The 20231-nt window shown below is 49.1% G+C and overlaps 1 protein-coding gene and 4 non-coding genes across 5 annotated transcripts; all 5 read right to left on the reverse strand.

Annotated features, from left to right (window-relative positions):
- Positions 1–9619: 9619 nt before the first annotated feature.
- Positions 9620–15428, reverse strand: Rpl3 (ribosomal protein L3). The gene is made up of 10 exons (XM_041672144.1): positions 15343–15428; positions 14496–14688; positions 13631–13799; positions 12446–12581; positions 11671–11857; positions 11045–11205; positions 10445–10546; positions 10092–10187; positions 9812–9931; positions 9620–9720 (listed from the first exon to the last, which is right to left on the reverse strand). The coding sequence occupies exons 1-10, from the start codon at positions 15343–15345 to the stop codon at positions 9676–9678; spliced, it is 1212 nt and encodes a 403-aa protein (XP_041528078.1). The 5' UTR covers positions 15346–15428; the 3' UTR covers positions 9620–9675.
- Positions 10261–10354, reverse strand: LOC121461592. Its single transcript, XR_005976208.1, has one exon. It is a non-coding gene; the product is annotated as a small nucleolar RNA U83B (small nucleolar RNA).
- LOC121461593 lies at positions 11523–11614 on the reverse strand. The gene has a single exon (XR_005976209.1). It is a non-coding gene; the product is annotated as a small nucleolar RNA U83B (small nucleolar RNA).
- On the reverse strand, positions 12582–12636 carry LOC121461596. The gene has a single exon (XR_005976211.1). It is a non-coding gene; the product is annotated as a small nucleolar RNA U82P (small nucleolar RNA).
- LOC121461589 lies at positions 14876–14937 on the reverse strand. Its single transcript, XR_005976206.1, has one exon. It is a non-coding gene; the product is annotated as a small nucleolar RNA SNORD43 (small nucleolar RNA).
- Positions 15429–20231: the final 4803 nt, after the last annotated feature.

Raw genomic sequence — 20231 nt, forward strand, 5'->3', positions numbered from 1 at the left:
GCAGGAAACCACCCTGAGTTACAGTGCTCTATTTACTCCACAGAAAACGGCAAATGCTACTAAGCCAGGATCCTGCCTCCTACCAGGGAACAAACATTAGTTAACACAGCTCTGCCCACATCCAAGCTAAGTGTAGGGCGCTCTCTCTCTCTCTCTCTCTCTCTCTCTCTTTCTCTCCCTCTAGAAGTTGCCACCTCTGTCCCTCCTGGACCCATCCTCCTTCCTTTGTCACCTGTACCCTGTATCCCTCTCTACTTCTTCCCCCAGCCTCCACCTAATAGCCCCCAAATCCTCCTAAACTTATAAGATGGAGCTGGAGAGATGGCTCATGGTTAAGAGCATTGGCTGCTCTCACAGAGGAACCAGGCACCCACACGGTGGCTCAGTCATCTACAACTCCAATTGTAGGGGATCTAGCGCCCTCTTCTGGTCTCTGCTGGCACCAGCATGCACATGACATATACTCAGGGCAAAATAAACAAAACTTAAAAATTGAATTCTGTCTGGCTCTCTGTCTTCCTCCCAGCCTTGGGTGCCTGCCTGATCTATGCTTCCTCTGGGTTTGGTCCAACCACTTGTGTCTCCTTCCCACATTTCCTAGGCAAGGTCTCATCTCCCCCATGGAGCAGGTCCTGCCCACTCTCCACCCCAGCACCCACTGCTGAATCTTCCCACTAAGTGCTTTTCTCCTCACTTCCCCCTACACAGGGTACTCTCACCATGGAAGGTGACCCTGTGTGGACAGGAATTCCCAGCATCTGGTGCGGGTCCAGGATGTTCAATAATGTGCAGAATGGGTATAGCATGGACTCCATGGAAGGGTACAGGAGACTCAAGTTTTGGACATTTGTGCCCATGGAAGGCCTGTAATGGTGAACTAGGAGGTGAAGGGACAAAGTCAGAACCTGTCCCTCTCCAACCCACCTGCCAAGAATCTCCAGGACATAGTTTCCTCCTCCCTCCTCCCATCCCCACTGCCAGCCTCTGCCTAGCTCTACTCACAGCAACCTCCTGCCCCAGGGTTTGTGGGGAGCAATCAAGAGGAATTCCTGGCCCGGAGTCAGAGGAGGTGCCCCAGCAGGCTGGCAGGATGCAAGAGTATGCATATGCCAGGAGATGCTCCAAATTCCAGTTCCCACAGCCCTGTGCAGAGCCCACCAAGTGGGGCCAAGATGGATGGGTGCTCCCCCGGAGCGGGGTGGGGGCACTTAGGAGGTTGTGGGGAGAGTAGAGAAGACAGACAAGTACAAAATGCAGCAGGAGTAGGCAATGACAGTCCCAATGAGAGGCAGGCAAGATGTGGGTGTCACTCTGCAATCAGACACCAACAACCCCCAGAATGGTGGATTAGTATGAGACCCATAGGAAGACTCCTGGCTGACCCCAGGAAGTCCTAGTTGCCCTTGCCCTGTATGGGACATGGACTACCCCACCACTAGCTGTGCCCCCACTTATTCAGAAGTGTCTCCAAAAGGGCTCTAGCATGTTCCAGCCATTATACGATCACTGGCAAGAAGGGTCTAGGCATAGTGGTGCAAAGTTTTTACCTCAGCACTTGGAAGGCAGGTGGATCTCTTTAAGTTCAAGATCAGTCTGGTCTACATACTGAATTTCAAGGGAGTCTGAAACCCCATCTCAAAACAAAATGGAAAAAAAAAAACCAAGCTGGGCTGGGCAGTGGTGGCACACATGCCTTTAATCCCAGCACTCTGGAGACAGCAGCAGGCAGATCTCTGAGCTCCAGGACAGCCTGGTCTACAGAGTGAGTTCTAGGACAGCCTGATCTACACAGAGGAATGGGGGGAGAGGGCATGACTCAGAGGTTGAAAACATTGACTGCTTTCCCAGAAGACCCAGGTACAGTTCCCAGCACCCACATGGTAGCCTACAACCATCTCCAACCAACTCCAGTCCCAGGATACCTGATGCCACTTCTGACCTTCTCAAGCACCAGATATACACAAACTGCATATACATACATGCAGGCAAGCACTCATAAAATAAAAATAAATTTTTTAGGGGCTGGAGAGATGGCTCAGTGGTTAAGAGCACCAGCTGCTCTTCCAGAGGTCATGAGTTCAATTCCCAGCAACCACATGGTGGCTCACAACCATCTGTAATGAGATCTGGTTCCCTCTTCTAGTGTGTGGGCATACATGGAGGCAGAATGTTGTATACACAATAAATAAATAAATTTTAAAAAAATAAAAATAATTTTTTTAAAAATTAAAAAAGAAAGGAAGGAAGGAAGGAAGGAGGAAGGAAAGGGAGGGAGAGAGGAAAAAAGAAAGGAGGAGGAAGGTCCCAAGTAAGAGAATGCAAGGCTGAGGGAGAAGGTTCCCTTCTGGTCTCTGGGCCTCTGGTCCTTGTCACTCCCCTTCCTGGGCCAGGGCCAGGTGTGATAGGCTCAGACAACAGCCCCTGCCCAGCTGTCAGCACCCAAGCTGCCACCAACGCCCACAGCGGTGCACCTGGCCTGCCACCATCACAGCCACCATCATCCCTCCCAACCTGCAGCGTGACTCTGGAACCACAATGCCTTTGCAGAAATGCTAACACAAGTTCTTCCAATGAGAAAACTCCAGGACCATGGAGTGCTGGACCATTTTCCAGCTCTGGCTCCGAGAATTTTGTGACTCACTCTTAGAAGCCTGGAGTCTCTTCTTGACCTTTTGGCCAAGTCTAGAAGCTCAGTGCCTTACAGACAAGGATTATAACCACAGAAATCTGGGGACTGGGGATCTGGGGAGCAAAGCTCTTAGAACTGAAATCTTCCAGTCATGATCCCTGTGCTCAACCCAGGAGCCCCCCAACCTTCCAGCCATCCAGACTAGCGAGCTGCAGCAAGACAGGACAAGTCTTGGTTAGGAACATTAGACCAGTACCTTGAGCCTGGGCTGCAAACAGGATAGGACAAGAAAGAGACAGGGCACTTGTGAGCAAAACCAGGGTGCTGGAGGCCTCTCCCCCCAACCCAAGAGGTTCCCCCATGGGGCCAGGAGAGATGCAGGAGGAGAGAAGGAACGTGCAGATGCCAAGGGGTTGGAGGGAGGGTGTGTGGTCACCGGGGGTGGCAAGATCTTTCCCTCCCGGCAGCTGAGCTTGGAATTTTCTCCTGGCAGGAAAGACCCACCACCATCCTATGAATGGAAAACAATCCCTGGCATCTGGCCCCTGAGGCTGTATGGTTTCTGACAATCCACCATTATTATCCTCCCTGCCTCACCCTAGCCTGGTGCAGAGGGGAAACGGAGGCAGGCAGGAAGGCAGGCAAGCAGGGTCTCTGGCTAAATTCAGAAATTTGACTCACCCTCTGGAAGATTCCAGTTATCTCTATCCCTGGCATACGCAATGCTATGAGAGGCTGAAGAAAGGGCTCAGCGGTTAAGAGCACTGGGTGCTTTTCAGTAGGAGCCGGGTTCAGTTCCCAGCACCCACATGGAGGCTTACAACCAACTCTGACCCCAGTTTGAGGGAATCCAATTCCTTCTTCTGGTTTCCTCTGGAGCCAGGCACATCTGTGGTTGACAGACATACATGTAGGCAAAACACTGAACCCATAAAAACAAATAAATATCAAAAGAAAATAAATGTGAGTCTGGCCTGGTGGATCTTGCGTTTAATCCCAGCACTCGGTAGGCAGAGGCAGAGGCAGGGGCAGGCAGATCTCTGAGTTTGAGGACATTTTGAAGACAACCTGGTCTTCAGAGCAAGTTCCAGGACAGCTAGGGCTACACAGAGAAACCCTGTCTTGGAAAGAGAGAGAGAGAGAGAGAGAGAGAGAGAGAGGTTTTTTTGTTTTTTTTTTTTTTTTTGGTTTTTCGAGACAGGGTTTCTCTGTGGTTTTGGAGCCTGTCCTGGAACTAGCTCTGTAGACCAGGCTGGCCTCAAACTCACAGAGATCCTCCTGCCTCTGCCTCCCGAGTGCTGGGATTAAAGGGGTGCGCCACCACCGCCCAGCAAGGGTTCTGTTTTGTTTTGTTAGCTACTTTCACCTTATTTTGAAGCAGGGTCTCATGTAGCCCAGGTTAGACTCAAACCAGCTATGTAATTGAGGTTGACCTGGTCTCCTGCCTTCCAGGTATGGAGGTTGACAGAAGTAAGCCACAACACTCCACCCACGGTCCTCTCACTGTCCCTGTGAAGGCTCACGTTCAGGCCCTCTCCTCTGGGAGGCCTCATCTTTTCCTGGACCCCCTTTGTCCCTTAAACTGTTCCCATTCCTCCCTTGGCTCCCTGCTACCCTGGGATAAGGTCCAAGCTCCCTCCTGTGGCTGCTCACCTTAGTCCCACTAGGCCGGAGCTAGTTCTTGCTGGGTGTCTTCTGCCTCTCCTTGTGGTCCCTCTCTCTTTCCCACTGACCAGCTTTCCCCAGAGCCCTTCCCATGGCCCTTCTGGAGCCTTCCCTGGTGGCTCTCTGGAGCCCTGGACTCCCGTACATGGCATTGATGGCCCTTCTCCATCTGCTGTTCACCGACTCCAGAGGTCATCTGGAACACAGCCTGCCTGGGTCTTAGATTGGACCCAAGACCAAGGTCCAGGGGTTCAGTCACTTGCTCAAGGTCACACAGTAGGCACCAGAGCTGGGACTGGGAACTTTTAGGGGGAGGACAGAGGAAACAAGTCCCGCAACCCTGGAGTCTCAGGGCATCTGGGCTGTAGAGAGGCCTTCGTGTAACCCTCACCTCCAAGGACGAGAAGCACCCCCCACACCAGTCACACAGACACCCTGAGACAGAGCCCCTACCCCCATGCCCGGGCTGAGTTACAGGGAGCACTCTGCTGCCCAAAGCCATTTTCACTTCATCTTTTCCTAATTTTGCTTAGAGGAAGTCACGGCGGCTGGGCCCTTTCCCCTTCTCTCACACACTTGGATTGCTTCCTTTTCCACCCTCACTTCTCTGGAAGCTTAGATCATGGTGACCAAAACAGAAGGCCCTGCCCTATAGGGCAGCAGGGTGACAGTGAGCAGGATGGAGGCAGGTGCTAGCAATGGAGAGAAGAGGTGTGCAGGGAGCGGCTTCTAGAGTGGACATGGCACTGTCCCTTCTTTGCATTCTAAGGAACCAAAAACCTAGGAAGCAGGAGAGCCAGGCCAGAGGCACTGAGGAACAGCAGGCTGTGCTCCTAGCTTCGGAGCAATATGTCATTCATTCTTCAGCTTCTTCACACATGCTGTGGTCTACGGATCTTCTGACAGATTTGGGGGGGTACAAGAACAGGGCAGAACAGGAGGAGGTGTGTGGCTGGGACCCAGGGCCAACAGCAGCAAACATGGTGGCGGGGACCAACGGAGAACAGGGTGGAGGAGCCTAGAGAGCAGACTTCAGGGAGGGGGCACTGTGGTGGCAGCAGGGCGAGCCCCCTGCCCAGTGTGGAAAGGGGATGCGTCAATGCAAGGGACTCTCTAGGGCTTGGACCACCCGCTTCTCTCCCCAGGAGAGACGGTACTTGCTCAAGCCTGGCTCTCTGCTATGAATGGGGGTCCCTTAGCACCTGCTTCCCCAGATATTTAGAGTAAACAGGACTGTATGAGACAAATCCAAGGGTGTTCTCTCCACCCAGCTCATCCTAGTTTGAGAAGAGGGCCCTGCATGGGCTGAGACGGAGAACCTAGATCCAGGCAGAGAGGTGGTGACTCCTAGTTTCCATCCCTCACTTTCTGCCTGTTGTCAGGTTGTCGTTGTTATTATTATTACTGTGTGTGCGTGTGTGTTTGAGATAGGAGGGGCAGAGTGTACTTATGGAGGTCAGAGGACAACTTGCAGTGGTTGGTTCTTACTTGTGCTGGAGGATCAGTTCTGTCATCCTCAGCTACAAAGAGTTCACGGATAGCTTGCAACACAAGAGTGTCCCAAACAAACCAAAATTAAAACAACAATTAAAAAAAAACCCCAGCACATCCAGGCTGGCGAACACACAATAGGCACTTCACTTGGCCCTCTGTGCCTGAGTACCCACTATGTCAGGCCCTGCACACATTGCTCTGAGACAGCCCAGCCTCAGGTGGAGACCACACGAGGCAGGACAAGCAGCAGGTGCAGGCAGTAGAGAGCAATAGCTTCAGGCTGCTGTGACCACACAGCCCAGCATCCAGCCTTCTCTACAGTGAGTTCCAGGACAGTCAGAGCTACACAGAGCAACCCTGTCTCACTGGGTGGTGGTGGCACACGCCTTTAATCCCAGCACTCAGGAGGCAGAGGCAGGCGGATCTCTGTGAGTTTGAGGCCAGTCTGGTCTATAAGAGCTAGTTCTAGGACAGGCTCCAAAGCTACAGAGAAATCCTGTCTCGAAAAACCAAAGGGGGGCAAAGAAAAGAAAGAAACCCTGTCTCAATAAATAAGAAAAGAAAGAAAGAAAAAGAAAAGAAAAGAAAAGAAAGAAAGAAAGAAAGAAAGAACCTGTCCAAACTGCTTTGCACTGTCAGTTGGCTTGGACGGTTGGGGATCCTGTAAGACCCAAAGGCCAAGGTCAGCAGTGGTGAGCTGGGAGATGGTAGCTCTCTGGCAGAAGGGCCCAGATCCACCATGGCTGAATGGGTGACTGGCTTGGTTGGTTAACCAGCCTTAGTGGAGATAGGTGGATGGTATGAGCATCAAGGGGCACATGGTGTGAGCATGGGGACTGCTGTCCTTCTGCTTGGACTGTCATCTATGAAATGACAGGGTAGCTTCTGCAGAAGCACAGGTCAGCCAGTCACCCAGTACCCTGTGCTATGCCCCAGCACTGGCCAGGCAGCTTGCTGGAAGGGCCAACTGGCGACTGGGTGGTGGCCTCAGGGATGGGGAAGTGGCTGCTTCAACTATCTTTAGCGCCTTCCCTCAGTCTTTGACTCGGCCAGACTGAGCAGAGCTAAAGTGGGGAGATGGAGGCAGGGCCACTTCTCCATAGTCACATGAAGCCAGTGGTCACCCAGGGACCTAGTGTGGTAGCTGACTCCTCTATGCCTACTGTCAGGAGTAAGCACCGTGTCACCCGTGTGAAGGAAGCAGAGCCCACGGATGAGCTTGGAGAGGGGCTGCAGTGGCACTGGGGATTACGTCCCTCCATTCCTCATGGAGCCTCGGTGGCCCTGCTTGTTAGGGGCAGTGGACACAGTCGTCAAGACCTTAGCTTCCTGAGGCAGCATCTGCTTCTGGCTTCCCCACTCCTGGGAGTCTCACCAAGGGATGGTTAGTCTCATCCTGCCTCAGTTTCCTTCTGTGAGCTGTCCTACTCAAGTGTGTGTGACCTGAAGATGCTCGGAAGCAGCTGTGAGTTCACTTCTCCATCTGTGGAATGGGAACAGCTGTCAGGACTGCAGGTGACCCTGAGCCAGCAGGTGTGATGCCCAGTAGGTGCTCACCAGACAGACTTCCAGCTCCTCCCAGCACCCAAACTCGGCTAAGAGACTTGGGTCCTCTTCCTGTCTGACTTAGTCCCAGCAGTGCTACCCCTAATCATGCTACTTATTCTCTTGACCTCAGCTTTGCATCTGCACCATGGGGTAGTAACAGAACCCATTTCAAGGAGTGGCCCTAAAGGCTCAGAGCTGAGTCAGGTGGTGGTGGCTCTCGCAGAGACAGGCAGATCTGTAAGTTCGAGGCCAACTGATCTATAGAGAGTTCCAGGACAGCCAGGAGAAAAGGAGCTACCTACCAAGCTTTTGGGAGCTGTCCAGGGGCCAGACCAAGGAGCAGGCCTGATATAGGCAGGCGGGACTTTAGGAAGAGGGCAGAGCAGCTAGGGGGTATGAGAGCCTCAGACAAGAACCTGCATGCCAAGAACTGGCAGATAAGAAGCTGCCTCTATTACTGGGGACAGCCTGGGGACCCATTCCCACCCCAGCAAGACTGTCACCAGGGTCTAGGCTAGAACACTTATAGGTGAACCCTGGAGGTGGCACCCAGTTGGCTATCCCTAGTAACTCTGGCTTTGTCATACCTTTTAAGGCAATGGTGGTTCTTGCCACTACCTCCCTGTTCCCACTTGCTCAGAAATTCCCAGCAGGTATTTTTTTCAGGATTGGAATGCAAATCCTTGTTTTGCCACCACAGGATTCCGGTGAGACCTGTCTTGGAATTCCAGTGAGAGGAAAGTGTGACAGGAACAAGACACAGGCATTGGAACTGTATGATGCACATGGAGAATGGTTGGGAGAGGCAATGTATCCCAGCAACAAGCAAATGCTGGTAATTCCCACCCAGGTACAGATGCAACACTCCAAAGTTTATTAAGCACTTACTGTGTGCCAAGCTCTGTCCTAGAGAGGCCAGGGGAATCTGCAGGTGACCTGGCCAAAACAGGTTGCTCTTATGGCTCTCCCTCAGGAACTGGGACCAGGAGTCCCAGGTCTGTCCTAGAGCCTCTGCCACACTTGCTTGCAGACTGAAGAAAGGCCCTGCCACTGGCCTGTTTTCTGTTAATCACTTCTCAGTTTTGTCTACATTTCCCATCTGCCTCCACGAGGTTCCTGAGAAGTCCTTGTAATGGTGCTGGGAGTGTAGTGAGCACTGGCTCCAGAGGCCATGCCTCGGGTAGAGGCTTGGGGTGGGTGTCCATGCTGCCCAAGTATCAAGAAAGCAAAACTACAGCCCTCTGTGCCTCTTTTCTACAAACTGTATTCTATGCCTGGTGTTATGGAGCTACCTATCTTGGGTGAGGTGAGGAGCTGGAGCTGAGGACCAGAGTTCAGGTCCCATAACCCACATGGGGGCTTATAGCCATCCTTAACCCCAATTCTGTCCTCTTCTGGCTCTGTAGGCACCAGGCATGCATGTGGTATATAAATACATGTTAAACATACAGATAAAGTAGAACTACAGACATGAGGCAAGGTGGCCCAGGGTACCCTGGACTACCTGAAAAATTCTAGGACCAGACTACATTTATATCTCTTAAGGTTACCTTACCTGTAGTATTACTTTCCCCAAGCACAGGCTTCCATCACTTTTACCTAGACAAACTTTGTTCCCCAGACCGTCTTGGCCATAACTAGGGAATAAGGTCTGGATGTCCTGTAGTGCCTTCTACAGGTCTAATAGGGTCCTAAAAGCAGTCCACAACATGAGATCAGCGTTCTCACTGGGATGTGCCTGGGCCAACTTGATAGATACCACAGCAGAGCTTAGCTGTTTGCCATGTATACCTACCCCCTGGTGGCTCAGGGCTTAAGTACAGGCTGAAACACCAAGTGACCACTGAACCACAACTTTAAAGGACCTCCAGGTTTATATTGAGTTGTGGGCTGACATCCACACATACCCTTGAAGCAGTCCAAGGGTAACCTTAAATCAGGGCCTTGGAGCTGTTCTAGCTGTCCTGTCCTATTTGCTTGAGCCGAGCAGCTGACACATTATCACCACCAGAAAACCTTTGTATTTAAGCCAAGCTCTAACTGAAAGCTACCATGTAAACCACAGCATCAAGTCCTACCTCCCCTTGTCACAACCCCAGTGTCAAGCAAACTCTGCAAGAAGCTGCATGTATCAGATAGGAAGGACATATAGTCCTCCAGTGACTCACTATGTTTCCTGTAGGCAATGGACACCAAGCATTTTTAGCGCCTCTATGTTGAAGTATTGAACTTCCCCCTCCATTAATGGTTGGCCATTGCCCTAGAGAAAAATTGAAGAGCCAATTTCACTGAAAAAGTTTTTATTGAGACCAGCCACACCAGTCAAGCAAATTCTGGCATTAAGCACCTTCCTCCTTGGCAATGCGGTCTTTCTTGAGTGGTCCCTGTGAGAGAAACAGTAGTTTGTCAGTCTAAATCCTAAACAGCCATGTGGGCAAAACAGCCAAGACAAAACTGGGACATGAAGGTCCTTACCATGAATGCTTTCTTCTCCTCCATGGTCTGGAAACGACCGTGGCCAAACTTGGAGGTGGTGTCAATGAATTTCAGGTCAATCTTCTCCAGAGCCCGCCGTTTGGTCTGCACCAGCAAGGACTGTGGCACATACAAAAAAATTGGTTAGTGACTGACACCTAGAGCCAGTTCAGTAGCACAATATGCAGAACTCATGCAAACTGTGGAAACTGCTATGTGGGGTCAGGTTCCACTCCTACGACAGGCCAGTATTTCCAGTGAAGGACCCTGGGTTTTTTACCTTGCGGAGTGTGAGCACTCGCTTCTTGGTTCCCACCACACAGCCTTTGAGCATGATGAAGTCATTGGTTACCTCACCATAATGGACAAAGCCACCCTAGGGAATCATAAAGTTACTGGTCAGTGCAGATTAAGAAGCCAGTTACACACAGCCAACCATGATCAGCAATGCTGTTCTCAGAAGGAAGGCAACAGGGAATGGTTCCTCAGTTTCACTCGGGCGCTGTGCCCAGCGCACATTCCAGAGCCTCATCACAGAACAGCTATGATGGATCCCCACCCCTCTAGGAACTACTACAGGGGTCATGAAAGCCAAGTGCCATCCCACAGAAGCATCTGGGTGTCGGCACTCACCAGTGGGTTGATGCTCTTGTCAGAAAGGTCATAGTCGGTAGATGCATTGTTCTTGATCAGCTTGCCATCCTTGATAAGGTAGCCCTGACCAATCTTGTAAATCTGAAAATACCATCAACAACTGAGAAAGCAGTCCTAGGAACCAGGTCAATAACACTGAGGTGCTAGCAACTAGCCTAGTACCCAGACTCTGAAAGCAGGAAGTCCACAGGTTTCCAGGTAGATAGGACAGTACACAAATATGTACTTCTCCAAAGGTCAAAGTGCTCTTCAATTAGCTACATGAGCCTAAAAACTAATGCTAGGCATAACGACAGCTCACTCCAATAATCCTGAGGTCTGTCACAACCTCCAAGGGCATGCAGGAACATTGCTTATAAAATGAACCTTTTTAAAAAAATCTCCCTGGAGCCAGGTCGAACTGAGTTCAAGGCCAGGCAGGTCTACAGAGCAAATGCCAGGACAGGCTCAAAAGCTAGAGAAACTTTCTCAAAAAATTCAAACAAAACTCCCTGCCCAGGAAAGGGTTGGGGCTGTGGGTTCCGCCCCTGGACTGCCCCACCGGCCGGATAGATCCCAGCCAGCCTTGTCACATCTCACCTTCTTGTTGATTTCTGTCCGATGATGGTAGCCTTTCTGCCCAGCCCGAGCCACAGAGAAGGCCACTCGGGCAGGGTGCCAAGCGCCAATACAGGCAACCTTGCGCAACCCTCGATGGGTCTTGCGGGGCAGTTTCTTTGTATGCCAACGACTGGTCACCCCTAAAGAGAACATGTCATTTTTAGAAGGGACCGGGGCACACAACTCTGTTCCTCCCTGTGAGTGCCCAACTGGTTTTTATCTGAGTTACTTTTGGGAAAAATATCACTAATTATCTGCCAAAAGGCGAGTGAAGATCAGATCACATTTCACATCTGATTTTATCTGCAACATCAATGTCTGCATATCACACAGAGAGAGAGCAAGCGCACGCTTAAGGCCAGACGATGCCATGTCTTTGATTTTAAGGCAGTTTAACATTTAGTGTTCACAAGTAAACTCAACTGTCATTCCATTCCCTAGAACCTAGACAAGGGATGCTATTCTCAGAAGGAAGGCAACAGGGAATGCTTCCACAGTGTTACTCGGGTGCTGTGTACAGCACATTCCAGAGTCTCATCATAGAATAGCTAGTTCACTCCCCATGTATCACCCACAGAACCACAACCTACTACACCAAAGCTTACCTTTGTAGCCTTTGCCTTTTGTCACTCCAATGACATCAATCATCTCATCCTGCCCAAACACCTGGTTCACAGGAACCTGCTGCTCCAGCCTCTCCCGGGCCCAGTCTAGCTTCTCAGCCACAGTGCCCCCATTTAGCTGGATCTCCATCAAGTGTGCCTTCTTCTGGCGCAAAGGAAGCAGACGCATCTAGAAGGGGAGAAAGCTCAGATCAGGCTGACAGCAAAGCAACTTTACAATCCCACTTCTAACCACTGAGTTAGAGTGGTTAGCTGGCATGAGATAGTTGTACTTAAATGGTTCCTGTAATCCACCTCACCAGCCCTGTGTTTTGAAAACAAAATACACAGCCCAAGCTCACTTCATTTTAATATGTGTGAGTTTCGAGTTTCAAGTTGAGCCAGGGATACAGCAAGATACCCGACACTGAGAAGCCTGAATTGTAATTAACAGCCTGAAATATCCAACTAAATAACTGTCATTACAGCCCAGTGCCAGCACCTTACAAGGATCCAGGTTAAGCATTGATTGCTGCCATGAATCACCAGTGTGCTGATTAAATGAAACTTAAGATGGAGTAAAGTGCCACAGTGCCCTCTGCTGGTCAGTAACACCATGAGATTAAGCACTACACATGGGCAATAGTCAAGTTCAAGCAGCAATTAAGCTGCTACCTGGACAAGACTCCTAAAATGTCCTAATACCCCCAAGTCTCAGATAATAAAATACCTATGAATGACAGAAAAGCCTCACTCCTAGGTCGCAGCAGGTGCTCACCTGAGTGTGGGCAATTATGCGGATGACCTGGCAGTACTTCTTCATGCTGTTGAAGTCCTTCTCCAGCTGTTTCTTGCCCATGTCATCCTGCCATTTCTTACAGTATTTGGTGAAGGCCTTCTTCTTAGATTTGTGCCTTCAGGAGCAGAGCAGAGTTGGGGGAGGAGCCCGGTGCAGGCCATCATCACCATTGCAAGGGGTGAGAGGAAGGCACACTGGCACCATGTGGGCATGAGGCTCATTGCTGGCTTCTAAGGAGCCTTTTCCACCAGCAAGCGGAGCCTGGATGGAGCTCATCGGGCAGAGCCGAGCGGAGCTGAGCAGAGGTCCACAGGTTAATGAAAGCCACACATATACAGAAAGCAGTTCTTGCTCCAAGGCACCATAATCTCCCCTTTTCTACCCAAGGGATCACCTCACTGAAATATTAGGGATTAGGCAGAGGCAGGAGACTTGTCTGGTACAGCTAAGGCTCCAGGTTCAATCTCCAAATCACAACGAACCTCAACTAAAGAGGCAGAATGAGTAGACATGTCTACTTTCTAGCCTTTTTTAAAAAAAAAAAGACTTATTTAGTATGTATACAACACTCTGCCTCTATGTATGCCCGCACGCCAGAAGAGGGCACCAGATCTCACTAGAGTTGTGAGCCACCATGTGGTTGCTGAGAATTGAACTCAGGACCTCTGAAGAACAGCCAGTGCTCTTAACCTCTGAGGCATCTCTCCAGCCCCTACTTTCTAGCTTTATCTGCTATTTTTCAGTATCAAAACAATGCCAAACCCATTAGGTTGGTTGGAGTCAAGATTTCGGGTCAAACAAAAACCAAAATAAATACAGATCTGTCTTCACAACCTTTGATGAAGGTCCTAAGAAACCCAGCACTAGGGAAGCAAAGGCAGACAAATCGCCAGGTGGTCTGGAGTTCCAGGACAATCAGGGCTACAGAGAATCTGCCGGCTGGGCTGTAGTGGCACACACCTAATCCCAGCACTCCCAATGAAAGGGGAGTGCGGAGCTGTGGGTGCACACCTGAGGTGCTAGCCTGGTATAAAGTGCGAGTTATAAGACATACCCCAAAGAGGTAAACCCTGTCTCAAACATGCTAAAGGTGGAGGAAAGAAGAACCCAGTACAATGTCCACAAGATCCTAAATTGCACCTCCCCAGTGTTCCCCCTCCTTACCAGTTCTTGTAGAACCGCCTTTTACACTCATCACTGATGTGCTCAGCAAATACTGTCTTGAAGGTGCGGAGACCTCGTGGGGTTTCGACGTATCCCACGATGCCCACAACTACCATAGGTGGTGTTTCCACAATGGTTACAGCCTCCACGACTTCTTTCTTATTTACCTCTGTGAAGGCAAACAGGCATCAGTGTGTACACAACTACCGACATTCCAATGCCCACTCAGCCAGAAAGGCTCTCTGCCTCCGCACCAACTATTCGGTCTGGCCTTCAGGACTGCTCTCCACATCTTCAGGCTCCCCAAGGAGCTTTCACTGCAGTTGAACCCTAAGCTCCCAGGTGCCACAATACCTCGACTACACTTGTTCTGTGTACTCGTTGGTAGTACAGAACAGACATTACATCAGGCAGCAACTATCATCAACTATAATCCCCAGCATTCAGGAAGCTGGCTTTGATAAAATACCTCAGCTTCACGCTACACTTGAAATAAGCTTTGCCACAAGGCTATCACTGGCCTGGTTTCAGATCTCTTTATAATCAGTTCAGACATCAAGTGTCTAGACAGACGTAGGAACAAACCTTAAACCTCCGAATATGTGAGGCACCGGCTGCTTTTAGGACTAACTCGGCTTTGATGCCCAGGCATGCACATGGTTAGGAATGACCAACTTTGGACTTTGCCCCCACAGGATTTTGAACGGGCCCTATCTGCCTACCACAGCCATTCTTAGTCTCATTAAGTGGGCACTGTCACCCCTTAGCTTCAGAAGGCAACACCTGCTGTGGGGCTTTGCAAATTCATTGCAGGCACCATTTCTGAACATACCCTGCCAAGTTGTACAAGGAATTTTTTACGTACTGGATCCTGGTCTGTCAACCTCTCGGACAATGTGGGTCATGCCAGCCTTGTAGCCTAGAAAGGCTGTGAGGTGAACAGGCTTGGAAGGGTCATCCTTGGGGAAGCTCTTCACTTTCCCACGATGCCTGCTGCTGCGCTTCCGCGGCAAGAAGCCCAAGGACCCATGCCTGGGAGCAGAGAATTTCCTGTGAGACTGGGGGAGAGAGAATCATCATTACCACAGGGCATTCTCAACTGCTCTGGTCAACCCTACCACTTAACCATTAGTCCCTGGAGAGCATGCCCCTTTACATGTGTGTGCTCTTACGACGCCCTGGTAAATAGCCACATGGCGCTTCTTAGTCCAGCCTTTACGGGTAGGCCTCTCGAATTCCCAACGCCAAATCAGAACATGACAATCAGCACAGAGTTTCTGTCCGCCCGTCAAAAGGTTCATCATTTGTAGCTTCTGGGAACTCGGAAGACCCAGTTCCTTTCGCGGAATCAGGTCCCAAATGGAAGTTCGCACAATAACCCCCGTTAAAACTAAAGTCAAGGCAATCCAAAGCACACGGAATTTCCCACCACGCTACCAATAGGCACTTTTGGAATAAAACTGATGTCAAGAAGCAAAAATAACTCGTTTTAAATCGAGGGACCTTTAGGCTTGGGCTCAAGGCAAGGCCTCTCCCACAGGCTCAGGCCGGCCCTCCGCACGCATTCTCAATAGAGATCTAGGGCCCGTCGCGGCCACCGCCATGTCCTCTGTGCTCCGAAAGCACCTTCCCAGTCATGGTGAGACCACGATGGCGCCCATTGGACCACACTAGCAGAGAACCAAGGGGACGCCCGGCATTGACACACGTACCATCTCTCCTCACACGCCGCCGCCGATAGAGGACGGCCAGGCCGTGGGGCAGACTATATAAAGCCTCCTGATGACTCCGCCCACTCAGCGTGCGAGCGTGCTGCCGCAGAGGACGTCGGATCGAAGTACGCGCAACGAACGTCCCTTTCCCGCCCATTCCGGATTGACAAGTAGCGTCGGTACGGCAAGTGGTTGGGTTCAAACGTTGCAAAAAAGCCTCATAGACGCTGCGGTTTCTAAAGTAATGAATCTACGGCGCTCTGCAGCAGCCAAACTTGATGGTAATGAAGCAAAATGGCTGCGTTGTTTGTGTCGGTGTGCTACGCTGTCACCTCTAGAATTCAGTCTCCAGGTGCTGTCCCTTATAACTCTACACAATGTCGAAAGCAACGTCGTTGAGGCAGGTTTTAGTTAGATGGAACTGGATGAAACGCGTTTGCTCTCTGACTAGCCAGTGATTTTAATGCAACAACGACCTGCCTTTAATACGCCATAATTTCGGGATCAATTCTTTCAAGTTCGGTCTCTGCCATTCCAGCACCTACATGCCATGTCCCGTTCACATTTTGTTCTTTCCTTTCCTTTTTTTTTTTTAATTTTTAAACGTGTATTGGTGTTTTGCCTGCATGTCCGCCTGTCTGTCCTTGTGAGGGTGTTAAATCCCCTGGAACTGGAGTTACAGACACTTTTGAGCCGCCTTGTGGGTGCTAGACTTGAACCCCTGGTCCGGAAGAGCAGTCAGTAATCTTAACTGCTGAGCCATCGGTCCAGCCCCTTAATTTTTAGGGTGTTTTTTTTTGTTTGTTTGTTTGTTTGTTTTGTTTTTCGAGACAGGGTTTCTCTGTGGCTTTGGAGCCTGTCCTGGAACTAGCTCTGTAGACCAGGCTGGTCTCGAACTCACAGAGATCCACCTGCCTCTGCATCCTGAGTGCTGGGATTAAAGGCGTGCACCACCATCGCCTGGCTTAATTTTTAGATTTATTCATGTTATGTGAGTGTATGAGTATTTTGCCAAGGTGTATGTATGTGTACCATGTGTGTGCCTGGCGTCTGCAGAAGTCAGAAGAGGGTGTCAGACCCTGGAACTGGAGCTACAGACAGTTGGGAGTGCTGTAAACCAAACCCCGGGTCCCTGGGATAGCAGCAAGTTTCCTTAACGACTGAATCATCTCTCCAGATTTAATATATATTATATTATATATATATATATATTTGTTTTTAGGAGTGTGAATATAGCTTTATTAAAGAAAAGTAAGAAAGACATTCTGAAAGTAGGGGTACCAAGTGCAGAACATCCTTTAAACCGATATCTAGCACACGCCTTCAATCCCAGCACTTGGGAGGCAAAGGCAGGCAGGTATCTGAGTTTGAGGCCAACCTGGTCTACATAGGTAGCTGCAAGCCAGCCAAGGCTATGTGGTGAGACTCTGTCACAAAATAATAAAATAAAATAAATTAACACTTAAAAAGGTAGAACTTTTGGGTTAGAAATTGTGCTTCAGTTGGTAGAGTCTTTGCCTAGAATACATGAAACTAGTACAGTGTAAAGACAGGCATGGTGTTCATATCTGTAATCCTATCAATCCGGAGAATCAGGATTTATAGGTTGTTCTTGGCTACATATTGAGTCTGAAACGAACCTGGAATACAAATGACCCTGTTTCAGAAACTAAAATAAAGGCTCGACAGATGGCTTGTTGATTAAGACTGCGTACTGCTTTTCCAGATGACTCCAGCTACCGTGAATCAGACATCTTCCGGCATTCTCAGGCACCTGTGCAAGCATGCACATATGGAGACACAAAAATAAAATCTAGCCCGGTATGGGGACACACAGTGCAAGGCCAGCCTGGTGTACCCAGTGAGACTCTGTCTCAAAACAAACCAGACAAGGTTTCCCTGTGTAACCCGGACTGTCCTGGAACTCTGTCGACCAGATTGGCCTCGAACTCACAGAGATCCACCTTCCTCAGCCTCCTGGGATTAAAGACCTTAAAGGCCTGCTGTTGGATGCCTGGCCACCTTGCCAAAAATCTCTTAAACACAAGAAGAGACGTGAACGTGAGACAAGTGCTCTCCAGTAAACTACATCCTTAGCCCTTGGCTATTTGTTGTTGTTGTTGTTGTTGTTTGTTTGTTTGTTTTTTCCTAGACAGGGTTTCTCTGTAGCTTGGAGCCTGTCCTGGAACTAGCTCTTGTAGATCAGGCTAGCCTCGAACTCACAGAGATCCGCCTGCCTCTGCCTCCTGAGTGCTGGGATTAAAGGCGTGCGCCACCACCGCCCAGCCAGGCTTGTCTATTTGTTTTTGTTTTGTGGTATGGCCTTGAATCCTCTGTGCAGCCTAAGGTCGCCTCAAACTCTGGGTCTCCCTAAGACGTCTCCCAAGTGCTGCATTCCAGGCACATCCAGTCCCAGCTTAAGACGTTTTTGAAAACACCGAGCCAAGCTGGAGACTTGCTTTACCAAAAATAGTAAACATATTACGAATTCACAGTAGTGAAAACAATGTGGCAGGGAAAAGAAAGAAAAAAGGAATAGAACATAGACATCAGAGGTGTCAATTGTCAATTTTTGTTTGCTTTTGTTTTTGTTTTTCGAGATAGGATTTCTCTGTGTAGCCCTGGCTGTCCTGGAATTCATTTTGTATACCAGTCTGGCCTTAAATTTTTGCGTGCACACACACACACACACACACACACACACACACGCATGGATGCACACAGTGAACAACAATGCTAACACACATCGAAAAAGATTTTTCAAAGAAATTGTTATTTTTATGTGTATAGGTGTTTTGCCTACATGTATGCTTGTATACCACATGCATGCAACGTCTCCAGATACCCTGGAACTGGAATTATAGCTGGTTGTGACCCTTTATGTGGATGCTGGAAGTGAACTCCTGTCTTCTGCAAGAGCAGCTAATGTACTTAACCACTGACCCATTTCTCCAGCCCCCACCACCAACAGATACTTTTGACCCCTGAATCTTAGAAACACAAGCCATAAAGAATAAAGTAATTAATTATATTTGGTTATGTCAAAATTAAGGGTTTGTTTTGTTTTTTTGAGATAGGGTTTCTCTGTAGCTTTGGAGTCTGTCCTGGAACTAGCTCTTGTAGACCAGGCTGGCCTCGAACTCCCAGAGATCCGCCTGCCTCTGCCTCCCGAGTGCTGGAACTAAAGGCACGAGCCACCACTGCCCGGCCAGGTTGGTATGTTTTTCATCCTCTGTAAATATGTAAACTTATCCACAGAGAGGCAATATTGAGAGCCATACCAAGTCCAAGCAGTCTGGCAAACCCCAGGCTGTCAGCCAAGCAAATGCTCTTCGCTTTCTTTGAAGAATCAGCCAGAAATGACAATTTTTGAACATACAGTGGCAGGAACATTCAGCTAAAATCATCTGGACAGGTTCTGCAAGGTGGGTGATCCTGTGAAGGAGCTTGCAGACACTCTGGAAGACCCGAATTCTATCCTAGGGACTCAGAACCAACACCCACAGGAAGTCCTCTAAGCTCCACAAGCGCTGTGACACACACAGATACTTTTCTGAAAATCTGAACAGACACCACTTGCAGGAGAAAAACAAAAAACCCAAAGTCTAAAACTTCATCTAAACTTCTCAGCTGATTCAAATAGGAACTGGTCAAAAGCTGTCACATGACTCCCCTCTCTCTGGGGTGCTGATAGCCCTGAGATGATGAATGCTTCTCTTTTCAGGTCACTTTTGAAAAGCTTGTCATTAGCATGTGCTAGTTACACGTAATAGTGGTTTTCACTGTGACTCCTTTGTGCACATGTATAACACGCTGCAATTGAGCTTATCGCTTATTGCCCTCCCACTCTTGCCGCTCACCTTTCTCTTCCCAAATAGTTCTTTTTCCACATTCATGTCTTTCCTGTTCTAATTGTTGGTGGCCCAGTGAGTTTTATTAGAATTACTTCTGGGGTCATGGGTGGTAATTTAATATATGGGCAAAGAATGAGTATCTTAGCAGTGGCTACACCACTGAAGAAAGTGTCCCTCTCCTAGCAACCATTTAGCAGTCTTTAAATCATCTTGGAGAGATGGGCATCTGTGAAGTCTTCTACTCTTCTTGTAATTGGATGGTGACAGGACAGATCTTGTGCTGGTAATCACAGAGAATTCAAGACTGCAGTGGCCACATCATTCCTGGAGGACCGCATTCTGCTACTCCACCACCGTGTTTGTTGTTGTTGCTGTGTGTGTGTCTATGTGTGGTGTATGTGTGTGTTTATGTATCTTTGTCTTGTGTGTGTGTGTGTGTGTGTGTGTGTTTATTTTTGAGGCAGAGTCTTATTTATCCCAGCCTGGTCTCAAGATCACTACTTGTATAGCTAAGGATGGCTATTCCTGATCCTCCGGCTTCTACCTAAGAGAGCTAGATTACATACATATATGTGCCTTCACACTTATTTTTAGGGTAGTGCTGGGGATTGAACCCAGGATTTTGTGCTTGCTATGGAAGCCAGAAGAGCTATATATTATTATTGTATTTAGTATATAAGTGTTTTGCTTTTGTGTGTGTGTCTGTGTGTGCCTAAAGCCCATGAAGGCCTGTAAAAGGTATCTGGAGTTACAGACTATTGTGAGCCACTATATGGGTGTTAGGAATTGAACCTGGGTCCTCTGGAAGAAGAGCCAGTGTTTTTAACTACTGAGCCATCTTTCTAGTCCCTTGTTTATTTAGATTTATTTATTATAGTGTTCTGCCTGCATGTATGCCTGAGTGCCAGAAGAGGGCACCAGATCTCATAACAGTTGGTTGTGAACATCCTGGTAGCTGGGTATTGAACCTCTGGAAGAGTAGCCCGGGCTCTTAACTTTTTTTTTTTTTTTTTTTTTTTTTTTTTTTTGGTTTTT

This window comes from Microtus oregoni, unplaced genomic scaffold (genome assembly GCF_018167655.1).
Source record: "Microtus oregoni isolate MIOR12 unplaced genomic scaffold, Mior012 000022F_ref0000154, whole genome shotgun sequence".
Taxonomy (NCBI): Eukaryota; Metazoa; Chordata; class Mammalia; order Rodentia; family Cricetidae; genus Microtus; species Microtus oregoni.

What these genes read in the sequence shown, in the direction of transcription:
- Rpl3 (XM_041672144.1), bottom strand. An exon ending in GGACAGAAATCAACAAGAAG is followed by an intron (nt 10,547 to 11,044) that starts GTGAGATGTGAC and finishes TGGTATTTTCAG; the next exon opens with ATTTACAAGATTGGTCAGGG. An exon ending in ACAAGAGCATCAACCCACTG is followed by an intron (nt 10,188 to 10,444) that starts GTGAGTGCCGAC and finishes ATGATTCCCTAG; the next exon opens with GGTGGCTTTGTCCATTATGG.